Source organism: Chelonia mydas, chromosome 1 (assembly GCF_015237465.2).
Source record: "Chelonia mydas isolate rCheMyd1 chromosome 1, rCheMyd1.pri.v2, whole genome shotgun sequence".
Classification (NCBI taxonomy): Eukaryota; Metazoa; Chordata; order Testudines; family Cheloniidae; genus Chelonia; species Chelonia mydas.
The window spans coordinates 39,215,170-39,237,931 of record NC_057849.1 but is presented as its reverse complement, the minus strand read 5'-3'; the positions used below and the strand labels follow the sequence as shown (position 1 = coordinate 39,237,931).

Below are 22,762 nucleotides of genomic sequence, written 5' to 3'. Positions count from 1 at the left end.
ATGAGGGGGGATTTGATAGCTGCTTTCAACTACCTGAAAGGGGGTTCCAAAGAGGATGGATCTAGACTGTTCTCAGTGGTAGCAGATGACATAACAAGGAGTAATGGTCTCAAGTTGCAGTGGGGGAGATTTAGGTTGGATATTAGGAAAAACTTTTTCACTAGGAGGGTGATGAAACACTGGAATGCGATACCTAGGGAGGTCGTGGAATCTCCTTCCTTTGAGGTTTTTAAGGTCAGGCTTGACAAAGCCTTGGCTGGGATGATTTAGTTGGGGATTGGTCCTGCTTTGAGCAGGGGGTTGGACTAGATGACCTCATGAGGTCCTTTCCAACCCTGATACTCTCTGATTCTATGATTTCTGCTGTCCTGCCAGATGGTTGCTAGCTTAAGAGCCCTATTTTTGAACCCATTTGTTATATATAGATTGAAACAGATTACAGAATTGCTTTAAACTAAACTGTTTTGCTTTCCAATCCTACTATTAAATGAATCACTCACACTCTTTCTGCTTTTAGGCAGCCTGTGAATAAAAAATAATTACAAAACAGCACTTAAATTACATATTTAGAATACAGAAAACAAAAGACAACAAGTTCATTCTTATAAGTGAATATCTGACGCTAAAAACTATCACTCTGAACTCAAAACTGAATTCCCAAATACTGGCTTGATGTACAAGAGTATCCTTTATTCCATGTACTATTAATTAGTATATTAATTTTAGTAACTACCAAAAGTCTTCAAATTTAGTGTTTACTCACTGGCACTGTTTTATAGAGCTGACATGGTATGCAAAATGTAGGTATGTCAGCATACAACACAACTGGATAGAGATGACACTGAGGGATCTTCTCAATGTAGCCATAGTCCACATACTGCACCTATATAAAATAAATAAAATGTCTGAAAAATTACTTTTCTAAAAATGCTCCTTCTTAGAACAAAATCACTCTCTGATAAACAGTCAATTTCTTTTCTCTAAAAAACACATGGTGTCTCAGAGCTGGAGGTGGGGCTGGGTTGAGTCGGGTCCAAAGAACAAGGGCCACCCATAAATTCTTCAGGCTGATGTAAAGGGGGAATCTCGCCAGACAGACGTTGTTCCTGCCTTCATGGCTTCCTTCTTGAGAATTTTATGGAACCTAAATTTCCTAGACTGTTCAGTCTTACTCAGGAATGACCTGCAGGTACTGCCCTTGAAAGGGACATGTTCTTCCCCTGAGTACTATAAACAGGTGTTGTTGCAGTTTGATCAGAATCATCTTGTGGCACTTATTGCAGCTTTTAAAGCCAGGGATCGCTAGCATATTCCCCATAACTACTGGAGGGTCGGGGGAACGAGGGGCGTACGGTAGTAGTTTCCCAGCAGAGCTGTTTTGGGAGTGGGGCAAGATAAGGAACCAGACCCCTAGTAAGCTAGTTCCTAAATAACTGTACTTAGAACTAAGAGGCTTTAACAACTTTAAAAACTATTTATAGTATGAAGTTGGAAAAAGTCAGCATGGACAATGAAGCTCTGTCCTAAAGCACAAACAGTAATAAAGAACTAAGATGGTAGCAGTCTGGCACCCCCCTTTATTCCCTTGGTGCAGAACGTGAGTTTTAGTTAGCAGTTCATTCGGCCTGTTCACCTATCCTGTGCTTCCTCATGGCATACACTGAGGCTACACAAGGCTGTGTGGGTGAACCACCTTCAGTTCCTTCTCTACTCAGTCATCACCTAGAGCAGTGGCTCTCAAGCTTTCCAGACTACTGTACCCCTTTCAGGAGTCTGATTTGTCTTGTGTGCCCCAAGTTTCACCTCACTTAAAAACTACCTGCTTACAAAATCAGACAAAAATACAGAAGTGTGTCATAGCACACTAACACTGAAAAATTGCTTACTTTCTCATTTTTACCATATAATTATAAAATAAATCGATTGGGATATAAATATTGTACTTACACTTCAGTGTATAGTATATACAGCAGTATAAATGAGTCATTGTGTGAAATTTTAGTTTGTACTGACTTTGCTTGTGCTTTTTATATAGTCTGTTGTAAAATTAGACAAATACCTAGAGGAGCTGATGTACCCCAGAAGACCTCTGCGTACCCACAAGGGTACACATATCCCTGATTGAGAACCACTGCTCTAGAGAACAACCAAAGAACAGGGGAAGGAGGGTGCGTGGTGGTGCACCCATAGGGGGACAAATCTCAAAGAACTTCAATTAATGCACAGGGTAACATTTCCTTCTTCAAGTAGTGACCCTACAGGTGCTCCACTTCAGGTGATTTCTGAGCAGTATCCCTTGAAGTAAGGGGGGGTGGAGAGAGGCAGGCTTTGTAACAGGATCTAGAATTGAAGGTAGTACTGCCAAGCGACACATCAGATCTGATGGTAGCTTAGGATGAGTGAAAGGGGAACTGATTCTGGATGCAGGTACTGACTATAGTAGGAAGAGAGCCTGAGACATAAGCCCTTTATCAGTGGCCTGGTATGAGGCCTGAGACCTGGGCTAAAGTAGTAGTCAAAGCTTTGCTAATATAAAGCAAGGTCAGCAAGGGACACGCTCACAGAGCCTGGCAAGAACAGAGCTGGTATTGCAAAAACACACACTTTCCTACGAAAGGCCAGGCACAAAAATACATTCTGGAAGGAACACCCCGATACTAAGTATGGTACAACCCCTTCTCCCCCAAATATAACAGAAACACGCTGACCCATCTTAAAGATAAGGTCAGAATGACAGCATGATGGATAGAGATGTTTCGATCGAACCAACATGTACAAGGTGATGGATGGCACCTAGGTACGTCAGACGGTGGCACCTAGCTATGTTAGAGGGGCAATACGTAACTTGTCTGTATCGGTGTATAAAGAGGTATTTCAGAGGGAGTGTTTTTGGCCAGCCGAGGGGGGAACGGAAAGTCCCACCATTCACTGAGCTGCATCCATTGTCAAGGGCATACATGTCTTAGTATACTCGTAGAGTCTGCCAGGCGCTATTACCGTACTTAGTCAACAATAAACCTGGCCATGTGCCTTCATGACTTAACAGATCTTGTGGTCATTGGGCGGTTTGCTCAAGGTCTGCTGTGCCAGCTACCTGCGAAGAGCTGGGGTGGCATACAGAGGGAATGCACGTAGCCAAACATCTATCAACACTGATGACCACACCAGTGGACAATCTCTTCCAATTCTGTGGATAAGTAGGGAGAAATGATGTTATTCTACTGTTTAATAACACCTGCTGTACCGCCGTAGAGCAGGAAATCTCTATTCCCAAGAACCATTCAGGAGCCACACCCTGAGGCGCAGAACTGCCAGGCTAGAGTGTAGAGTGTGACCTGCATCCTGAGACAGGATATGAGGAATGGTCTGGTGCTTGATCAACAGTTGGACACAGTTGACACAGGTAAGGGTATCAAGCTTGTCTCAGCCAGGTAGGTACTATGAGAATAACTCTGACTTTGTCCTGCCTGATCTTGTTCAGTGCTCTGAGAATTAAGGGTGTTGGGGGAAAGGCACAGAATATATTTTTCTGCCATAGTAGAAGCAAGGCATCCCCCAGGGAGCAGTGACCCAAAGTCCCCCTTTAACAGAAGAGAAGGCACTTCCTGTTTTCAAAGGTGATGAAAAGATGGCTCTCTGGCCGTCCTTAACTCTGGAATATGCTATGGACAACCTAAGGGTCCAGCTCCCATTTGTAGTCATGGGAGAAGTGTCTGTTGAGGGCATCGACAGTGGTGTTCCAGATGCCTGGAAAGCAGGCTGCTGAAATCTGGATGTGGTGGCTATGGAAGCAGTTCAAGAGCTGTGTAGTTTCAGCGCATAAGAATGCAGATCTTGCTCCTCCCTGCTTGTTGATGTAAAATTTGCAGAACATGCTGTTCGTCATGGCCTTGATTGTTTTGTCCCCAGTGAGGGACAGGAGATGAAGGGAAGGATTCCTGATTGCCCTGAGCTCCAAAAGCTTGATGTGGAGGTTGGTTTCATGGGACTGTCCGTCTGTCCTGAACAACGAAAATGTTGAGGTGGGAACCCCACATTAATCAGGATGCATCAGTCGTTAGAGTCACTGATAGAGCTGAGTGACAGAAACGGACACCTGCACAGAGATGGAGATGCTCCTTCCACTAGTTTAGAGAGTTCATTATGTACACAGCCACCCACTAGTCCAAAGCATTCCTGATCAGAGAATAGACAATTCCTCACCAACTTGGGAAGCAGCAGAGCATAACCTGGCATGGATTGATCACAATGGTACAAGTAGCCATATGGCCCAAAAGTTTAAGATAGATCCTTACTGTGGTTTGAGAGCTCCTCTGAATTGTCCCTACCAGCCCTGACGGAGTCACAAATCTGTCTAAAGGGAGATACTCTCTGGCTGTCACGGACTCCAGATACGCTCCTATAAACTGTATCCTTTGTACTGGTACTAATGTGGATTTCTTTACATTCAACTGTAGACCCAACTCATGAAACAGAGCAAGGGCCTTCTGGGTGGAAGATAGCAGTGTCTTGAAAGAATGATCTTTGAGCAGCCTTGAAAGAATGGTCTTTGAGTTACCGGAAGACAACAATTACTTCCTTCCAAAGGTAAACCGCCACTACTGCTAGAACCTTTGAATATATCCTTAAGGTCCCACGGATAGGCTGAGCACTTGGTACTGGAAATGATCTTGGTCTATGATAAATTGTAGGTATTTCCAGTATGATGGGTGTATGTTTATATTGATGTAGGAGTCTTGTAGGTGGAGAGATGAAAATCAGTCCCCTTCCTCTAGTGAAGTAATTATAGTAGCCAGAGTCACCATCCTGAATTTTTGGGATTTCACAAACTTGTTCATCTGTCTTAGATTGAAGAGCAGCTTCCAACCGCCATCCTTCTTTGGTACTAGGAAGTAGTGAGTAGAACCCTCTGCCCCTGCAAGGGAAAGGAATCTGTTCTACTGCTCCTAACTGGAGGAGTCCACCTTTTGCCTTTGTAAAAGCTCGTGAGAGGGTTCCCTGAAGAGGGATGGGGACCGGGAGGTGGAAGGGTTACTGGGCAACAAAATGGCAGATGAAATTCAGCGCTTACCAGTGCAAAGTAGTACATACTGGAAAAATAAAATTCCAAATACACATACAAAAGGATGGGGTCTAGCTGTTACTACTCAAGAAAGATCTTTGAGTCATTGAGTCTAGTTCTCTGAAAATGTCTGCTTAATGTGCAGCAGCAGTCAAAAAAGCTAACAATGTTAGGAACCATTATGAAGGGGCTAGATAAGTGAAAACATCATAACACCATTATATAAATCCATGGTCTACCCACACCTTGAATACTGCATGTAGTTTGTTCACCCCATCTCAAAACAGGTATATTAGAATTGGAGGATAGGTCCATCAATGGCTATTAGCCAACATGGTTAGGGATGCAACCCCATCTCTGGGTATCCCTAAACTTCCAACTGTCAGAGGTTGACATGGGATGGATCACTTGATAACTGCCCTGTTCTGAACATTTACTCTGAAGCATCTGGCACTGGCCACTGTTGGAAGACAGGATATTGGGCTATATGGACCATTGGTCTGACCCATTGTGGCCAGTCTTGTGCTTTTATGAACATTCACTTATACCATTTGTCATGAAGAAAAAAAAAATCAAACTTACCCTGATTGTACCACCACCAACTTCTATAACTTTACCTCGATACCACATGATATCCGATCCTCTTACGACACAAGCTTCTTCCTTTTTCCAACAATATGGTTCCAGAAGACCAAGACATTTGAAGTTATTTTGTATATCAGTCATCAATTTGTTTAGTTCACTTTCTGAACAAGAATTGGGTAAAAGAGAAAATGAAATTCAAAAAATGGATTTCAAATTATTTATAGGTGCAAATAACTGTTTTAACCACTACATATACAGTTATACTAGGCTGGGGCTGTAGAACAATAATACAGAGGTTAAACTATACAGCTTTTCACATTTTAATTTCCAAATATCTTCCAACTAGGTTGGGAATCTTACTTATTGCAAGTCCTTATAATTCCATTGTGTTGGAATAATAGTGGCAAATTTAGGGGTTATATTATGGAAAATATATTTTCCATATTTTAAACCATCTAACGCTACCTAATGACAATGGCTGAAATAACTTCTAAGCCAATTTCACACTTAGTTATACAAATTCTTAAAAGAAGAGAAAATAGGATTTACATTTTATCAGGATAAAACACAAAACCTAGTTTGATAAACCACACCCCTGAGTCTGATATCCTTATATCAGAATATAAGGATAAACAGTCCAGGATTCTATCATGTTGGAAAGAAATCTAGGACTGCTTCTTTGTTTATTTGTAGAGTCTAACTGATTCCCAAACAGATAGCTTAGAGTTCTCAATGACAAATAAGTCAATATAGTAAACTTCGGCGCTTCCTGACATACAGAAGAACTCCAGGTGAACTGAAGAGCTACAGTTTCCAAAAGCGTTCAGAGTAAATTTTAGGCACGTAAGAATGCAGTTGAAGAGGGAATATTACAGAAGCAACAACTAATTCTGTAACTATCTCTGAAGTGAAGAGTCTGAAAATAAGGCTTTGTGACTGCATATCATTGCTAACAAAACAAGGGGGAAGCTGATATAAATACAACTGTGACACAGCAGCAATGAACAAAAAGAGAGAAAAAGAGTTCCAGAGGAAGTAGCAATGACATTTTAGAGACTTACTTGACACTAACAGGTTTCCCCAAAAGTCCCTGAATTGTTTTACATACAAGTCATATCAACTATTGCAAAAGAAACAGAATCCTCAAATCTGGTCTGTGGGGAGTGGGAAGGGATGATTATCAATTTTACTTTATTTTATAAAATCTGTATTTCTAATTTTGTAATCTGCAAATATGATCTTTAATAATTGAACAAAAAATCTTTATTAAGACTACCAAGTGGTTAATTTTTTTGTAGCAGACAAAGTGTTATCTGGACACTGGGCAGATTAAAATGGATTTTTAATAAGCAATAGACTAGTATCAATTAGAAATACATAGATAGATTCATAAATATTAAGGTCAGAAGGGACCTTTATGATCATCTAGTCTGACCTCCTGCACAATGCAGGCCACAGAATCTCACCCACCCAGTCCTGCGATAAACCTCCCACCTATGTCTGAGCCACTGAAGTCCTCAAATCATGGTTTAAAGACTTCAAGGTGCAAAATCCTCCATACGAAAAATACTGAGTCAATTAGGCTGGAATTTTCAAAGGCACCTAAAAGAATTAAGCATCTAACTCCTACTGAAAGTCATTGTTATTTGGGCATATAACTACTTAAGGCTGGGATTTACAAAGAGGCCTAAAACTTTAAGATGTATTTTCACTTGATATTCAAGATGCAGTGTTACAAAGTTCATTTCTTTTCCCAAATGCAGCATGACAGCTACTACTCTACATCTGTGATAAAGTATGAAGTCCAATAGCACATATAAAGCACTCAGACTGCTGTGAAGTAAAAATCAGAAATGGAAATGTGTCTTTTGTAGAAGATGTCATCTTCCGGGTTGTTGGGTTTTTTTTGTGTATGATTTTTTTTTAACGCCACAAGGACTTTTAACTTACAGACTACTTTTGCACAGATAACAGAGATGGTCAAAAGGAACTGGTCACATCCAAAGAATGGCACCTTCAGTGACCATGTATGCTTTAGTACTGCGCTCCTAGCTCAGCATTAGCAACTGAACCATAAAAACATGTATTTTTTGCAATTCAAAATCTTACCTAATGATTTGGGCATCATATAAATCGTTCCATCATCTCCAATACAACTTATTATAGCCTGAAATTCTTTCATGTCAGGTATAATTGGAGGTTTATATTCTCCATCCATTCTTGACTTAAGCACTAGTTTCTTAGACTCATGTTCTGTAGGTTCATTAATAGAAAGAGTGACGTCTTTCTCTGGCACTAAACACTTCAGTGTACATTCAGTTTCTGAAATCAGCTCATTTAAACATAGACTCTCTTGCTTCACAGGAACTTCAAGAGGTTTCTCAGGATCTGCATCACTTATATCAATTTCATGAGTTCTATCAGATACAACACAAAATATATCAAAAGATGAGAAACTTTGAAGCATGAAAGAGTAAGGTAATCTGAAGAAAAAGAAAAATGATCTAAGTTTGAAATTATAGCTATTCATTTTAAAAAAACAGATATCAAAATATACTCACTCCATCAGCATAAGTAACTGCAATGTACATTAGACTGTGATGTTGATAATATGTTCTATCAAATGTAAATTTTAAAATGCAAATCTGTCTATAAAGCTTTCAGAAGAGAATGTAAGTTCTCTATTCCTGGGGGAATTCTGCACCAAAAAATTAAAAATTCTGCAAAATTCTGCATATTTTCTCAAAACAACACAATATAATCACACCAGTTTCAATTATTTTGGTAATTTATTTCAAAAATACCTGTCCGAAGTATGGCTGTAACAATACAGACAATGAAAAAGATTCAGGAAATGGTTTTTTTTGACAAACAGAGTCCTTATTAGGCATATGTCAAGGTTCCTCCCCCACTCTGAACGCTAGGGTACAGATGTAGGGACCTGCATGAAAAACCTCCTAAGCTCATCTTTACCAGCTGAGGTCAAAACTTTCCCAAGGTACAAAATATTCCACCCTTTGTCCTTGGATTGGCCGCTACCACCACCAAACAAATACTGGTTACTAGGGAAGAGCTGTTTGGACACGGCTTTCCCCCCAAAATACTTCCCAAAACCTTGCACCCCACTTTCTGGACAAGGTTTGGTAAAAAGCCTCACCAATTTGCCTAGGTGACTACAGACCCAGATCCTTGGATCTTAAGAACAATGAACAATCCTCCCAACACTTGCACCCCCCCTTTCCTGGGAAATGTTGGATAAAAAGCCTCACCAATTTGCATAGGTGACCACAGACCCAAACCCTTGGATCTGAGAACAATGAAAAAAGCATTCAGTTTTCTTACAAGAAGACTTTTAATAGAAATAGAAGTAAATAGAAATAAAGAAATCCCCCCTGTAAAATCAGGATGGTAGATACCTTACAGGGTAATTAGATTCAAAACATAGAGAACCCCTCTAGGCAAAACCTTAAGTTACAAAAAAAATACACAGACAGAAATAGTTATTCTATTCAGCACAATTCTTTTCTCAGCCATTTAAAGAAATCATAATCTAACACGTACCTAGCTAGATTACTTACTAAAAGTTCTAAGACTCCATTCCTGGTCTATCCCCGGCAAAGACAGCATATAGACAGACTGAGACCCTTTGTTTCTCTCCCTCCTCCCAGCTTTTGAAAGTATCTTGTCTCCTCATTGGTCATTTTGGTCAGGTGCCAGCGAGGTTACCTTTAGCTTCTTAACCCTTTACAGGTGAGAGGAGCTTTCCCCTGGCCAGGAGGGATTTCAAAGGGGTTTACCCTTCCCTTTATATTTATGACAGCATATTAATACAGAACTCTGAGCAGGGCGGATAAAAATCAATGATTTTAAAAAAATAAATAAAAAAACCCAGATTTTTATTTAAATTGGATTTTTTTATTTAAATCAGATAGTTTTAATTAAGATACATTATAGCTCAAAGATATCTGATCATGGAATAGAGATTATAAATTTTAATTCTATAGTGTGAGAAAATATAGTCATGTAATGTTTAAGAAAAGTTTTGTAAATGAGTTCCAATAGTTCATGGATTAGGGACCCAATCTTATGGGGCTCCAGGGGCTTCTGTATAGATTATTTAGTTTAATCCTTCTATCTACCCAATGAGACTCAATGACTCAGTCTAGAAGATACCATCAGAGATGCTTAGTTTTGCAGTTCTCAAACTGTGAATTTGTGTCTCCAGAGAAAACATGCTTGTTAATAGTATTTTTTTTTAAACTAACTAACTAATATATAGAGGTGAGAAATAACAGACCTCAACTCTATACTCCCTCTGCAAATTTGTGTACACTGAGTTAATCCCTTACCTCTCTCTAAAAGTGCAAAATTTCAAAAAGTTCAATGAATGGAAGATTGTTGGGGGCAGAATAGATCGGGAAAAGCAGAAGAAGTCTGAAGATAAATATGAAAAGGGAGGGACAGGCAGTAGAAGAAAAAGTGAAACTGTTTGAGCAGCATATTCCAGAAGTCTTGAGGTCTTTCTGAGTGTAGCCTTCATTGATTTGAGATCTACCATACCATTCTTTCACTAGAAGGGAAAACCTATAATGGCAGCAGGCCGTAAAAGAGATCCAGTTTGGGAATATTTTAATGAAGTTCCTCTACCTGTGGGTAAGACAGGCATGCGTGCAAAATGCAAACAGTGCAACAAAGAAATGCAAGGCCTCGTTACCCGAATGAAACAACATCATGAGACGTGTTCCTTCTCAGGAGGAAGCTGCGTTGAACATGATGAAAGGAACGTGTCTGAACATGCAGGATCTTCAAGTTGGTAAACTTTTTATTTCATACTTCTTTCTTAAGGACTGCCTGTTTTCCTTCTGGAATATTCTTAAATTCTCATGTTTGAGCAAAAAAGATACTTGTTACTCTATAGTACTATCATTTTAGATGCAGTTGTGATAAAAAAAATAGATGAAATAGGCAGATCATCTTTTTACAATTTCACCTTTTCACCTGTCACTAAATGCAATGAGTAATACTAAGTGAGCAGTATGGTAATAATAATTAAATAACTGCATTGACTTATTTTGTTTAGGAGAATCCATCCTCAACATACAGGATTCTGAAGACTATTCACCTTCAAGATCACCATCATTTTCTATAGTTTCAGAGTTATCTGCCAATGACATTGTTTCAGTCACATCATGTATGTCACAGAGCCACAGTAGCACCTGTAGCAAAAAGGAAAAAATAAATCTCCATCATCCAGAAACAACCATAGATAAGTTGGTGATAAGAGCCAACAGATTACAAAAAGAGGTAATTGATGAAAAAAATTGCCCGGCTTGTTTATGCAACAACAAACTCTCCTTTCTGTATGATTGAGAACCCACGCTTCATTAACATGGTTGAGTCATTAAGACCAGGATACAGTCCACCCAACAGAGGAGATGTTGCAGGCAAATTGCTGGATAAAGTGTATGAAAGAGAAATTGAGCAGTGTGCAAAAGATCTAGAGGGTGAAATTGTTAACTTAAGTCTTGATGGGAGGAACAATGTGCTTGTGTGACAACAGAAGAAGGGAAATGTACGCAGAATACTTACAAGAAGTAGCAGAAAAAGCTATAACGAACTGTGAAAAAAAATTCATATGTCTAGTAAGCTGCTAGGTCACAGACAATGCTGCAAATGTATCCAAGATGAGAAGAATTTTAGAAGAGAATGAAGAGAGTCCCAAGCTAATAACATACAGTTGCACTGCTCATTTGATGCACCTCCCAGCCAAAGACGTCAGTGTTCCACAAATAAAGGCTAATGTTGTTGAAATTGCAAAATACTTCTGTAACAACCACTTTGTAGCAGCTGCTCTGAAAAAAGTGGGAGGAACCAAGACGTGCGATGGAACTCAGTAGTGGACTGTTTTGAGCACTATATCAAGAACTGGCCTAATCTGATGAACAATATTGTGAAAAAATAGATGGCACTGTCACAGCCAAAGTTCTCAACATTGGGCTTACGAGAAACGTTGAACACATGTTGAGTACCCTGAAGCCTATTTCTGTAGCCTTCAACAAAATGCAGGGAAATAGCTGTTTTATTTCTGACGCTGTTGAAATCTGGAAGGAACTGAGTGAGATCTTAAAGAGACATATGCAATGACAAAGTTAAATTACAAGAGTTAAAAAAACGAATGGGACAAGCACTATCGCCAGCTCATTTTCTTGCAAATATTCTCAATACTCGGTACCAGGGCCAAACCTTAACTGCTGAAGAAGAGGAGTTGGCTATGAAATGGACATCCAGCAATCATCCCTCCATAATGCCAACTATAATAAACTTCAGAGCTAAGGGTGAACCATTCAAGAAATATATGTTTGCTGATGATGTTTTAAAGAAAGTCCCACCAGTGAACTGGTGGAAATCACTTATCCACTTGGATTCAGTGATAATCTCACTTTTAACAGCAGTAGCTTCTTCTGCCGGTGCAGAAAGAATATTTTCTTCCTTTGGACTAATTCATTCCAAATTGAGAAACTGTTTGGGACCTGAAAAAGCAGGAAAGCTTGTTTTTCTTTTCCACATTATGAACAAACAGGAAAATGAAGGTGAAGACAACTGAGTTAGCTGCAGAAGCCAGTATTTTAAGTTTCTCATGTTGACCTGGCTGACACAGTCGATTTAATTTTTTTAAAAATATTTCATTTAACTATTTTAGTTAAAAACAATTTTAACAAAAACAAACCTGATTTTAAAAAACTTGAATGTTTAACTAAATTCCAAAATTCATATGCTTGTTTTGTTAAATATTATGTTTGCTGTTGAAGAAAGAAATCCAGAATACATAACGTTGTTGTTTTAGTTAAATAAAACAATTTAAATGTCTGTCTGGCGATGTTCTCCTGCTAATACAGCATGGCAAGAAAATCCTCCAAATATTAATGATTAACCTGTTGAACTGGAGATATTTATGAAGCCACTGGGAGGTGAACTATCTGCTTCAATTACCTTTGGTAAATGAAATAACCAATCATTCATTTTCTGATATAGCTAATCTGAAAAGTTTTCAAAATAAATCACTTTAAAAATGTATAGTGTGTAGGTTCTAAAAATGAAACCTGCACATCTATCTCTGAGTTGTAAAGAATATTAAGGTTATAACAACCAACAAGAATTCACTTTTATGTAGAAATCCATGATTAAATCGAGTCTTCCTGACTAGTGATTTAAATCAAATTCACCCTGACTGAGTAATAATTCATTTAAACTACAGTACAGAACCATATTTCCCACACCACTCAGAAGCAGTGCAAAGGCTTGGGGGAGTGAGGTGTAATGGAGGAACTGAGGGAGGAGGAAGTAATTGCTGGAAAGGAGCCTGGTTGTGAACTTGGAGGGTTGCTGGGAGTGGGTGGGAGAAGTATAGAACAGGCTTTTTTGGAGGGATGGAGAGGGATTGTTAGGGAGCCTCCCTTGTGCAGACCCTGATTGACCCCTAGCCTCTCCCACTCACTCAGGCTCATCTGCGCCTGTCCCCACTCCCCCCATCCCCATGGGTCTCTGCAGCCCCACTTCACCATTCCCATGTTCAATGCTGTCATCCCACTAGTTCCTGAGCCCGCACCCCAGTCTGTCCCCCCCACTAGCCATTCTGAACCCCAGTCTGTGATCCCCCCAGCAGCCCCATGTACCCGACTCTGTCCTAACCCAGCTCTGTGGGCAGCGTGCTGTGATGAACATCTACTCCTGGGGGAATTCTGCAATACTGGGTATGCACAGAATTCTCCCCCCCCCCCCAAGAAAATACATTTCTGCCCCAGAAGTGATGCAGTTCTGCCTTTTTTCCCACCGGGCCGCTGTGGTGCCAGAACAGCTGGCTGCATTAATGCTGCTGGATGTTCTGGCACAACAGTGACCTCTGGTGGGCAAAAGGCAGAATGCAGCACTTCTTGGGCAGAAATATTTTCTGTGGAAAAAAATTCTGCGGGACACATGAATTCTGCGCATCTCCAGTGGCGCAGAATTCTCCCAGGAATAGTTTGTGTTTTACTTACAAAAGTAACTCAAATGCCACTCTGTATATGTCAACTTTGGAAGTAACCTAACGGAGAAGATCTGAAATAATGTAATATGAAAAAGAATATCCATACCTTTTGTTTCTGAAAGCCAGACCCTTTTTCATAAGATATTCAGAAATATTAATAAGCTGTCCTGCTTCATCGTTGCAAAAAATTTTCACAGGTAGTGGTTCAGATCCATCATTTTCCTGAAAGAAATTTAAGATATGGAGGTTACTTATTGTAACTGGAAGTTGTTTGAGATCTCGTCCCTATCTGTATTCCACACGATGTAACTATGAGCACCAGTGTCCAGAAATTCTTCATAGCAGCGTCTGTTGACCTGTACGTGCTCCGTAGACCTCCTCGATCTCCCAACTCAGGGTATTAGAGTCAGTGTGGATCAATGTCTCTCCAGTTCCTCCTTTTACCACAATCCCACAGGATCTGAAGCAGAGGGAATGGAGAACAGGCAGTGAAAAACAGATAGGGACCTCACAACTTGAAGAACTTCCATTACAGTAAGTAACTTCCATTTTTCCTTCAAATGATAGTCCCTATGTGTATTCCAGATGTGAGTGATTGTCAAGCAGTGCTCAGATTGGCGATGGGAGTGAGAAAGTTGGTAGCAAAGATGTCTCCAATACTGCAGATTTCATCACTGCATCTGCAGTTGAGGCATGAATTAAAGCATAGCTTGTTGTGAATGTGTAGATCAGGGGTGGGCAAACTCTTTGTCCTGAAGGCCACATCTGGGAATAGAAATTGTATGGCAAGCCATGAATGCTCACAAAATTGGAGTTGGGGTGTGGGAGGGGGTGAGGGCTCTGGTTGGGGGTGTGGGCTCCAGGGTGGGGCCAGAAATGATGAGTTCAGGGTGTGGGAGGGGGCTCCGGGCTGGGGAGTGGGCTGTGGGGGGCAAGGGCGCTCTGGCTGGTGGTGCAGGTTCTGGGGTGGAGCTGAGGATGAGGAGTTCAGGGTGTAGGAGGGTGCTCTGGGCTGGGACCAAGGGGTTCGGAGAGCGGGAGGGGGATCTGGGCTGGGGCAGGGGTGCAGGCTCTGGGGTGGGGCTGGGGATGAGGGGTTTGGGGTGCGGGAGGGTGCTCCAGGCTGGGATCGAGGGGTTCAGTGGGCGGGGGGGGGATCAGGGCCGGGGTAGGAGGTTGGGGTGTGGGGAGAGGCTCAGGGGTGCAGGCTCCGGGCGATGCTTACCTCTAGTGGCTCCCAGAAGCAGCAGCATGTCCCTGCTCTGGCTCCATGGCTTCTGGGTGCCGTGTGGCGTGTCCCTCAACCCTGTGCTCTGGCTGGAGTGTGGCAAGCCCCAGACCCTGCTCCCAAGTGGGAGCTCAAGGGCCAGCTTAAAAGAGTTCGCGGGCTGTATCCAGCCCACAAGCCGTAGTATGCCCACCCCTGGTGTAGATGGAACTACAGGTGTCCACCTTGCAAATGCCCTGCAGCGGAACGTCATATAGGGATGCTGTGATTGCATGGAGTGAGATCTCGCCATTGTGGTGATAAAAAGTCTCAGTGATTTCCTAATGGGTTTGGTCCTTTGTGTGTAGAATGTCAAGCATGCCGGACAACGAGGGAGTGAAGTCTCTTGTCTTCAGCGGAAACGGGGAGGTTTGGGACAAATACAATTAAGTGTACACTTTGATTGATGCGGAATTCAGATACAATCTTGGGGAAAAACCTGGGGTATATGTGAAGAGAAACCTCTTCTTTGTTGAAAATGGTGTAAGGAGAGTCCACCACGATGGCTCCAAGCTCGCTGACTCTCCTGGCTGAAGTGATATTCACTAAGAATGCTATCTTCCATGGGTCATGGAACATGTCAGCATGGGTTTGAAAAGGAGACCTGTGAACATCAACAGGATGAAATTAAGGTCCCATTGATATGTAGATTTGATCACTGGTGGGAAGGTACTGATTAGGTCTTTCATAAACCATACTGAAGCTGGAAGAGTAAAGATGGGGAAGGCACTAATTACTGCGAGGTGTACTTGCAACGAACTAATAGAGACCTTAGGACTTCAGGGACAGGACACAGTCTAGGACAACCGTGATCCTTGCGGTGGCTGAAGAATGTTGGTGGAGTTGTGCAGAGACCAAAAAGGCATCTCCGTTTGACCAGATAGCAAGTTCTAGAAAAATCGTTTCTACTTTTATTAAGGACTGTCTGAACAGGGGCCAAGCATGAGCATTCTATTTCCAAAGCCCATTCAAACACCAGGCCATGAAGAGGAGAGAGCCCAGACTGGGGTGCTTCATCCCCCCCGCATCCTGGGTTAGGAAGACTGGGAAAGGGTGGATCCTGATTGGAGGGCAGGCCAACATTGTTAGAAGTTCTGTGAACCAGAATTGTCTGAGCCAGTAGGGTGCTAAGAAAATGATGTTCATTCTGTCATGATTAAGGCTGCGAGTCTGTCACGGAAGTAACAGATTCCGTGACTTTCCAGGATCTCCGTGACTTCTGCAGCGGCCAGTGCGGCTAACTGAGGGGCCACCTGAGCAGCTCGGGCAGCCCCTGGGCCAGCCACACTGGCCACTGCTGGGGCACTCTTGGCCCACCGCGCCCCCCCTACCCCAGCAGTTTGGGTGTAGGGGACTTAGGGCTGGACCAGACGGTTGGGGGGAGTGGGAGGGGTGAGGGCTCTGGGTGACACTTACCTCGGTGGGCTCCCCAGAAACAGCAACATGTCCTTCAGCTCCTAGGCAGAATTGTGACCAGGTAGCTTTGCACATTGCCTCCGCCTGCATGTGCGGCCCCCACAGATCCCACTGGCCACAGTTCCTGGCCAATGGGAGCTGCGGAGACGGCACTCAGGGCGGAGGCAGCACGCAGAGCCCCCTGGCTGCACCTCCGCCCAGGAGCCAAGGGACATGTTGCCGTTTCTGGGGAGCCGCGTGGAGCCAGGTAGGGAGCCTTCCAGCCCTGCCAACTCACCCTTCCAACTCGCTCCCCACCTCTGGGGAAGAGGTGGGTCGCATCAGTGGTGGTAGACAGGTCTCAACCAATATGTCAAAAATTGCTGTTGGCCAGCAGCTGGGGGTAAGTAGGGGCAGTGGCAGTAGAGGGGGCAGAGAAACAAGGCCTCTGAACCCTCTGGCATTTGCAAGTATGGTTGGCTGGGAGCTGATAATAAGGTGTATGAGGAGGGAGTGGCCCTGGTCTATAGATTGCCTCTGGTCTTTCCTCATGAGGCCTGGAGTATAAATCCCCAGGGAATGCAGTCACTCAAGTCCTTTAATGAATGCAAGGACTTGTCCATTATTTCATTAAAGAGATATGACTCATCAAAGGGGATGTCCTGGATGGTGTTCTGGACCTTCCTAGGAAACCCTGACAATTGCAGCCAAGAGTCCCTCCTCATAATTAAGCCTGTGGCCAGACTTCTGGAAGCTCTGTCTGCTGAATCTACTGTAGCTTGGAGAGCTACTTTTGCCACCATCTTTCCCTCAACTAAAAGGGACTTAGAAATTGGGCTCTGTCCCCTGTGGGAAGCTTGTCTATGAAGTCCTCAAGTCTGGAATAGTTATTAAAATTGTATTTCACTAAGAGATCTTCCCAGGAGATCCAGTCTCTGAGAGCCTTTATCTGTTGGGGTGGCCCTTTGATAAAGTGACCAAGCCCATTCTATAGTTGCCTGTGCCACCAGTGAGTTGGGGGCAGGGTGGGAAAACAAAAATTCACTTCCCTTAGCTGCAACAAAAATCTCTCTTCTTGGGTCTCTTTGGAGTAGAGGCACAGAATCCTGGGAGTGTGCCATCCCACTCTGGTCGGTTCTAGTATGGCCTCACTGATTGGGAGGGCCACCTTATTTTGTCCCTGAGGTTGCAGGATATCCAAGTGTTGGGTGGTCCTGGACCTCCTCTAGAGCAGAGGCTCTCAAACTGGGGGAGGGGGGCACAGAATGTATTCTGGGTGGGTGGGGGTAATGAGAAGCTTTACAAAAAAGTCTTACTGTGCATATTTTACCCACAGCACTGAATAGGGATCTACTTAAAACACAGAGAAATCACACATTTTTCACGGATTGGTTAGGGCCTAAAGAGCAAATTTCGTGGATGTGTTCATACAGTTCTATATTCCAGGTCACCCTTACTTCTGCACTGCTGCTGGCAGCAGCGATGCCTTCAGAGCTGGGTGCCCAGCCAGCAGACACCACTCTCGGCTCTGCCTTCAGAGTTCCGGCTGTCAGTTGCTGGGGAGTATCCAGCGTTATCTGAAGCTGCAATAACTATCTTAATTGCTTTCTCATCTACCTACTTAAGCAAAACAGCCTTTTCTTCTCTAGTTTACATAAAAAACAATGATCACGTCTTCAGGTAGAAGGGGATCTCCAGATAGCTCTCTCAAACATCAAACCCAAGAGGGAATAGTTCTGTTCCAAAAAACAGGTGCACCCATCACAGCAGTAACAGTGTGATGCCAGTAAGCAGTTTCTTACTTAAAATTTACATTACTATATACTTAAATGGCTCTGTTTGAATCAATGCCTTACTGTTTTTAATATTTAGTGAGACTTGCATGCTGCTTTTTTTTATTAGTATATGTATTTGTGGGGGGGCATAAACTACTACAGGCACGAAGAAGGTGGGCACGCAATCAAATAAGTTTGAGAACCACTGGTCCAGTGGAGTTTGTAAGTCATTGACAATTCTTTGCAATAGCTCCTGAAACTGCCGATGGTCATCTGGCAGAGATGGCAAGGAAGGAGTGACCACTTCATCTGGGAATGATGAAGAAATGCCTGTCGGAACTGTTGGTACCTCTGGCTCCAAGTCCACCTCTTCCTCCTTGTACACCAACAGATCTGGTTGGCAGGAGGGACAGGAGCATTCCAACTCTCAAGAAGGACCTGAATGCCTGCCATAAGGATCCTAGTGACTCCAATGAGACCAGAAAGAGGGATCAGCTGGTTGTGGGGAACCACAGGAGAATCAGTACCAGAGGTCCCTGGAACGTCATACCTGAAGGAATAGAGAGCATGACTCCTTGACTATCTCTGCAGAGATACTAGAGCAACTATCCCCGCTGACTCAAATGAGTCCGAAAACTGCTCCATCAGTAGGAGTGGGAATGTTGGAACTGGAGCACTCCTACCAGATGGGATGTCCTGGGATACCAGTGTAGACACCTCCTCCAGAGTAATAAAATTCCTCAGAAGAACTAGGCCGGAGAGAAGTGGAGACTGTGGATAAAGGAGGAATATATCCTCCAGTGGTAAGTAAGTCTCCATATGCCATTATGTCTGAGGGGTTCAGGCTGTCAACCCAGATGGATTGAGTGCATCTACAGCAGCTGGATGGTCTTCACATGAACAAGATAGTACCAAAGATGGGCCTGGACCAGCTCTCGCAGGCTGAACTGGCGAATGTCTGTCCTTATGTTTCGGTACCAATGTGATTGATGGAACTGGCAGATCTTTCTTTCTATGTGCTTTGTCCTCCAACTTGGAGGTCTTTAGCAGAACTGGTTTGTTAGGTTCTGATCATGTCTCACTCGATCTGTACAGGTTTGGGGAGAAAGCAAGTCTCTTATGCACAGTCCTTGATGGGGTAGGGGGAGGGCTGTCTGTCCTTATACCTATCAGATTACTCTCTACTCTCATGCTAAGTTCTGGATGACAAATCCTTGGTCTTAGGCACTGGAGACTCCGCTCCCAAGCACATGTTTGGAAGGCCTCTGCTGGTTAGCTGAAGCCAATGTACAGGGGACCTCCCTGGCCCGGATCAGAGAGGGGCTTTATAGCTTTCTCAGGCATAGCTCCTGGAGTTCTTGAGTTCTGGGTGAGAAAGAGCAACTGCACTTTGCAGAGATATGCATTTCACCCAGACAGTAGAGGCAGCACTGACATTAATCATTGATGGAGAAATAGGGAGGGCAAGAGATGCAATTCTTGAATCCCGGGGCTGTGGGCATTGTCCTGGAGCCAGGGAGGGTTCCTCAAACAGGGAGAAAGAAAACTCTCTATACTAACAATACTATGAACTTTAACTCTTAAGCTAAGAAATATATTTACCAATGTCTTTACAGGTTGTACAAAGAGTTGAAGGACGACACAATTCTGCCTCAGGTTGCCCGGTGGTAAGGAGGAACTGGAGAGGCATCAACCTGCACTGACTCTCATACCCTCAATTGGGAGCACAGGGAGACTTATGGCTCAAGTGCAGACAAATTGACAGTGCTCTGAAGAATTTCCGGACTCAGGTTCATGGCACACATGAGTACCCTATGTGTGGAATACACATAGGGACCATCACTGGAAGAAGAATGTTTGTTATGCAACACACATCCAATTCAAACCTTTTATTTTCTTAAAAATATTTCCTTTTTTCAGTTTTAACTCTTTACACGTCATATTAGCAGCCTGCCCAACCCTTTTGATTAGGGCACTGCTCCCTATCGCAACCATTCATGACTTCTTCGTATCTTGCTCCCCTCAGCTCCTGGCTGTCAGAGAGACAGAGACCTAGATCCATTCTGACACTGCCTCTTGCAGCTGTCATCTCTTAGGGAGACCACTCATACTCTCCACCATGGCTCAGACCAGCGTGTGGATGTTGGATTTCCCCTCTCCCATTCCTGCTGCTTCCAATCCCTCCTTTTTCTCCCCTTCCCTCCTCTTTTGAGCAGCACTGCATCTGACTCTTCCTCCCCGCCCCCCACCACCCCCACTCCATGTTGCTGTCATCTACCAACCATTCAAGTAGTTCCCACTAGTCTTCCCCTCAGATTTTGAGTCCTGGCTCTTTCTCCACCCCCGCTCCCACACTCATCCTTGGTCATTTCAACTTCCATATCGACGATCCATCTGAGCCCTTAGCTGCATGTTTCTTTGCCCACACTTCTTTTGACCTGCAGCCCTGATTCAACTGGCTGACTCATGAAAACAGCCATTCACTTGACTTGGTCTTCACCAATCACTGCTTTTTCTCTCTCTGAGCCTTCCGTTGCTGAGTTCTCCCTCTCTAATCATCACTTGGTCTCTATCAGCACACCCATCAGCCCCCCTCCCCATACGCCCTGTCACTAGGCCTTTCTATGATGAGCACTGATGACTTCTTGTCAACACTCAGCCCTCTCCTTCCTTTCTTCCCTGGATATGGGTTGCTAATTCCCTCCATCGCTCATGATACTGTACTGTTGACCCATTAGCTTCCTCCCATCCTGGCTAACCCCCAGCCCAGTACACTACCAACACTGCTTCTACTCCTGTTCTCATGCTGTAGAGCATCTCTGGTGGAAATCCAAAGACCCTGCTGACTTCTTCAGTTACATATTTGTTCCCTCCTTTTTCAGTTCTGCTGTCCTCCTAGCTAAACAATTCTACTTCTCCAATTTAATTGATTCCCACGCCCGCAATCCCAGACATATTTTTACCACCTTTCACTCATCCTCAACATTCTCTCCCCCCAGTTCTCTGTCTGCACAGGATCACACCAATATTTTCTAAGAGAAAAATGACAGAATACACTGATCTTCCCCCTTCTCAACCCTCTCCTTCTCCGCAGTCAGACACAAATTTCTCTTCAGCTCTCTTCCTTTAACCCCTCTACTTGCCCCAGTGACCCCATCCCACCTCCTTATCTCCCTCATGCTCATTCTCATCCTTTACACTTCTCCTTACCCTTGAACTCTCCTCTGGCTCTTTTCCCTCACAGTAGAAACATATTTTAGTCTCTCCCATCTTTAAAAAAAAAATCCTTGACCCCACCTACCTCTCCAACTACCACCCCATCTACCTTTCATCGCTAAGCTCATTGAATGTGCTGTTTATAATTGCTGTCTGGAGTTCCTCTCTTCTGATTCCATCCTAGACCCTTTCCAGTCCAGCTTCCACTTCCTGTACTCAAATGAAACTGATCTTACAATCTCTAATGACCTCTTCATAGCAAAATCTCAGGACCAGTATTCCATCCTCATTCTCCATGACCTGTCAGCTGTTTTCACCACAGTTGACCAGGTACCTCTTCTTGAAATCTTTTCCTCCCTTGGCTTCTATCACTGTCCTCTTCTGGCTTTCCTATTACCTCTTTAATCATTCCTTCAGCCTGGCCTTTGGATGATCCTCCTCATTTCCCTACCAATAAACTTTTTGTGGTTGTTCCACAGGGCTCTATACTTGGTCCCTTTCTCTTCTTCCTCTACACATTATGTCTTGGTAATTTCCTCTGCAGACCAATTTATCATCTCTACACTGACAGCTCATAGCTCTACCTCTCTATTCCAGACCGGTCTCCTTGGCCTGTCTCTGACATCTCAAGCTCAACATGACTAAAAACAGAGCTCTTAATCTTTTTCCTCCCAGCCTCCCTGTTACCTCCTTTCTTGATCACTGCTTGTCACTCAGGTAACCAACCTGGGTGTCATCTTCAAGTTGGATCTCACCATAGGTCTCCATATCCAGGCTATGTATGCAACTCTTGCAGATTCTTTCTGAATAACATCTCTTAGAAATGACCTTTCCTATCCACCCACACAGCGAAAACTCTTGTTCAGGCTCTCAGACTCTTGTATCTTGATTATTGCAACATCCTTTTCTCTGGGCCTGACAAATGCAAACTTGCCCCACTCATATCCATTCAAAATGATGCTGCAAAGATCATTTTCTTAGCCTTTTGCTTGGACCATGTCACCCTCCTCTTTGCACCACTCCACTGGTTCCTTCTTCTCTATCATATCACATAAGCTACTTGTCTTCACTTCCAAGGAACCTATCCACACTCTACCCATCATCTCTCATTCAGTAACCAAAGATCAACTTCCAACTCCAATTAGCCCACAATGCTAGTTATCAATGCCCACTTATTACATTTTCAAACAAGCACCTTTGTGCTTTTTCCCATGGTGCCCTTCACTCTTGGGAGAAACTCCCCATGACCATCCACAAAGCCACCCCATTGTTTTCCTTCAAATCACTCCCTAAAACACTTTTCCTGAGATATGTACAAAATATTTTACAACTCTTGGGTTGCTGGTGTGCTGAGGCTACTTGCTATCATTCTTCCCAATATTATCCCATTGTTTCCTTGTACTCTCCCATCTGCTGTCTCTCATCTCAGACTTAGA

At 43.3% G+C, this 22,762-nt stretch overlaps 1 protein-coding gene across 6 annotated transcripts in view; it reads right to left on the bottom strand.

Moving 5' to 3' along the window:
* The window catches only part of RNF17 (ring finger protein 17), a 241,496-nt gene that overhangs the window by 58,109 nt on the left and 160,625 nt on the right, over positions 1 to 22,762 (bottom strand). For all 6 annotated transcript variants that reach the window (XM_043530141.1, XM_043530127.1, XM_043530136.1 and 3 more), the window contains 4 exons: positions 13,780 to 13,895; positions 7,757 to 8,064; positions 5,645 to 5,808; positions 764 to 883 (listed from right to left, as the gene is read on the bottom strand). In XM_043530141.1, coding sequence (XP_043386076.1) covers positions 764 to 883; positions 5,645 to 5,808; positions 7,757 to 8,064; positions 13,780 to 13,895 — 708 coding nt within the window. The remainder of the gene's footprint in view (positions 1 to 763; positions 884 to 5,644; positions 5,809 to 7,756; positions 8,065 to 13,779; positions 13,896 to 22,762) is intronic.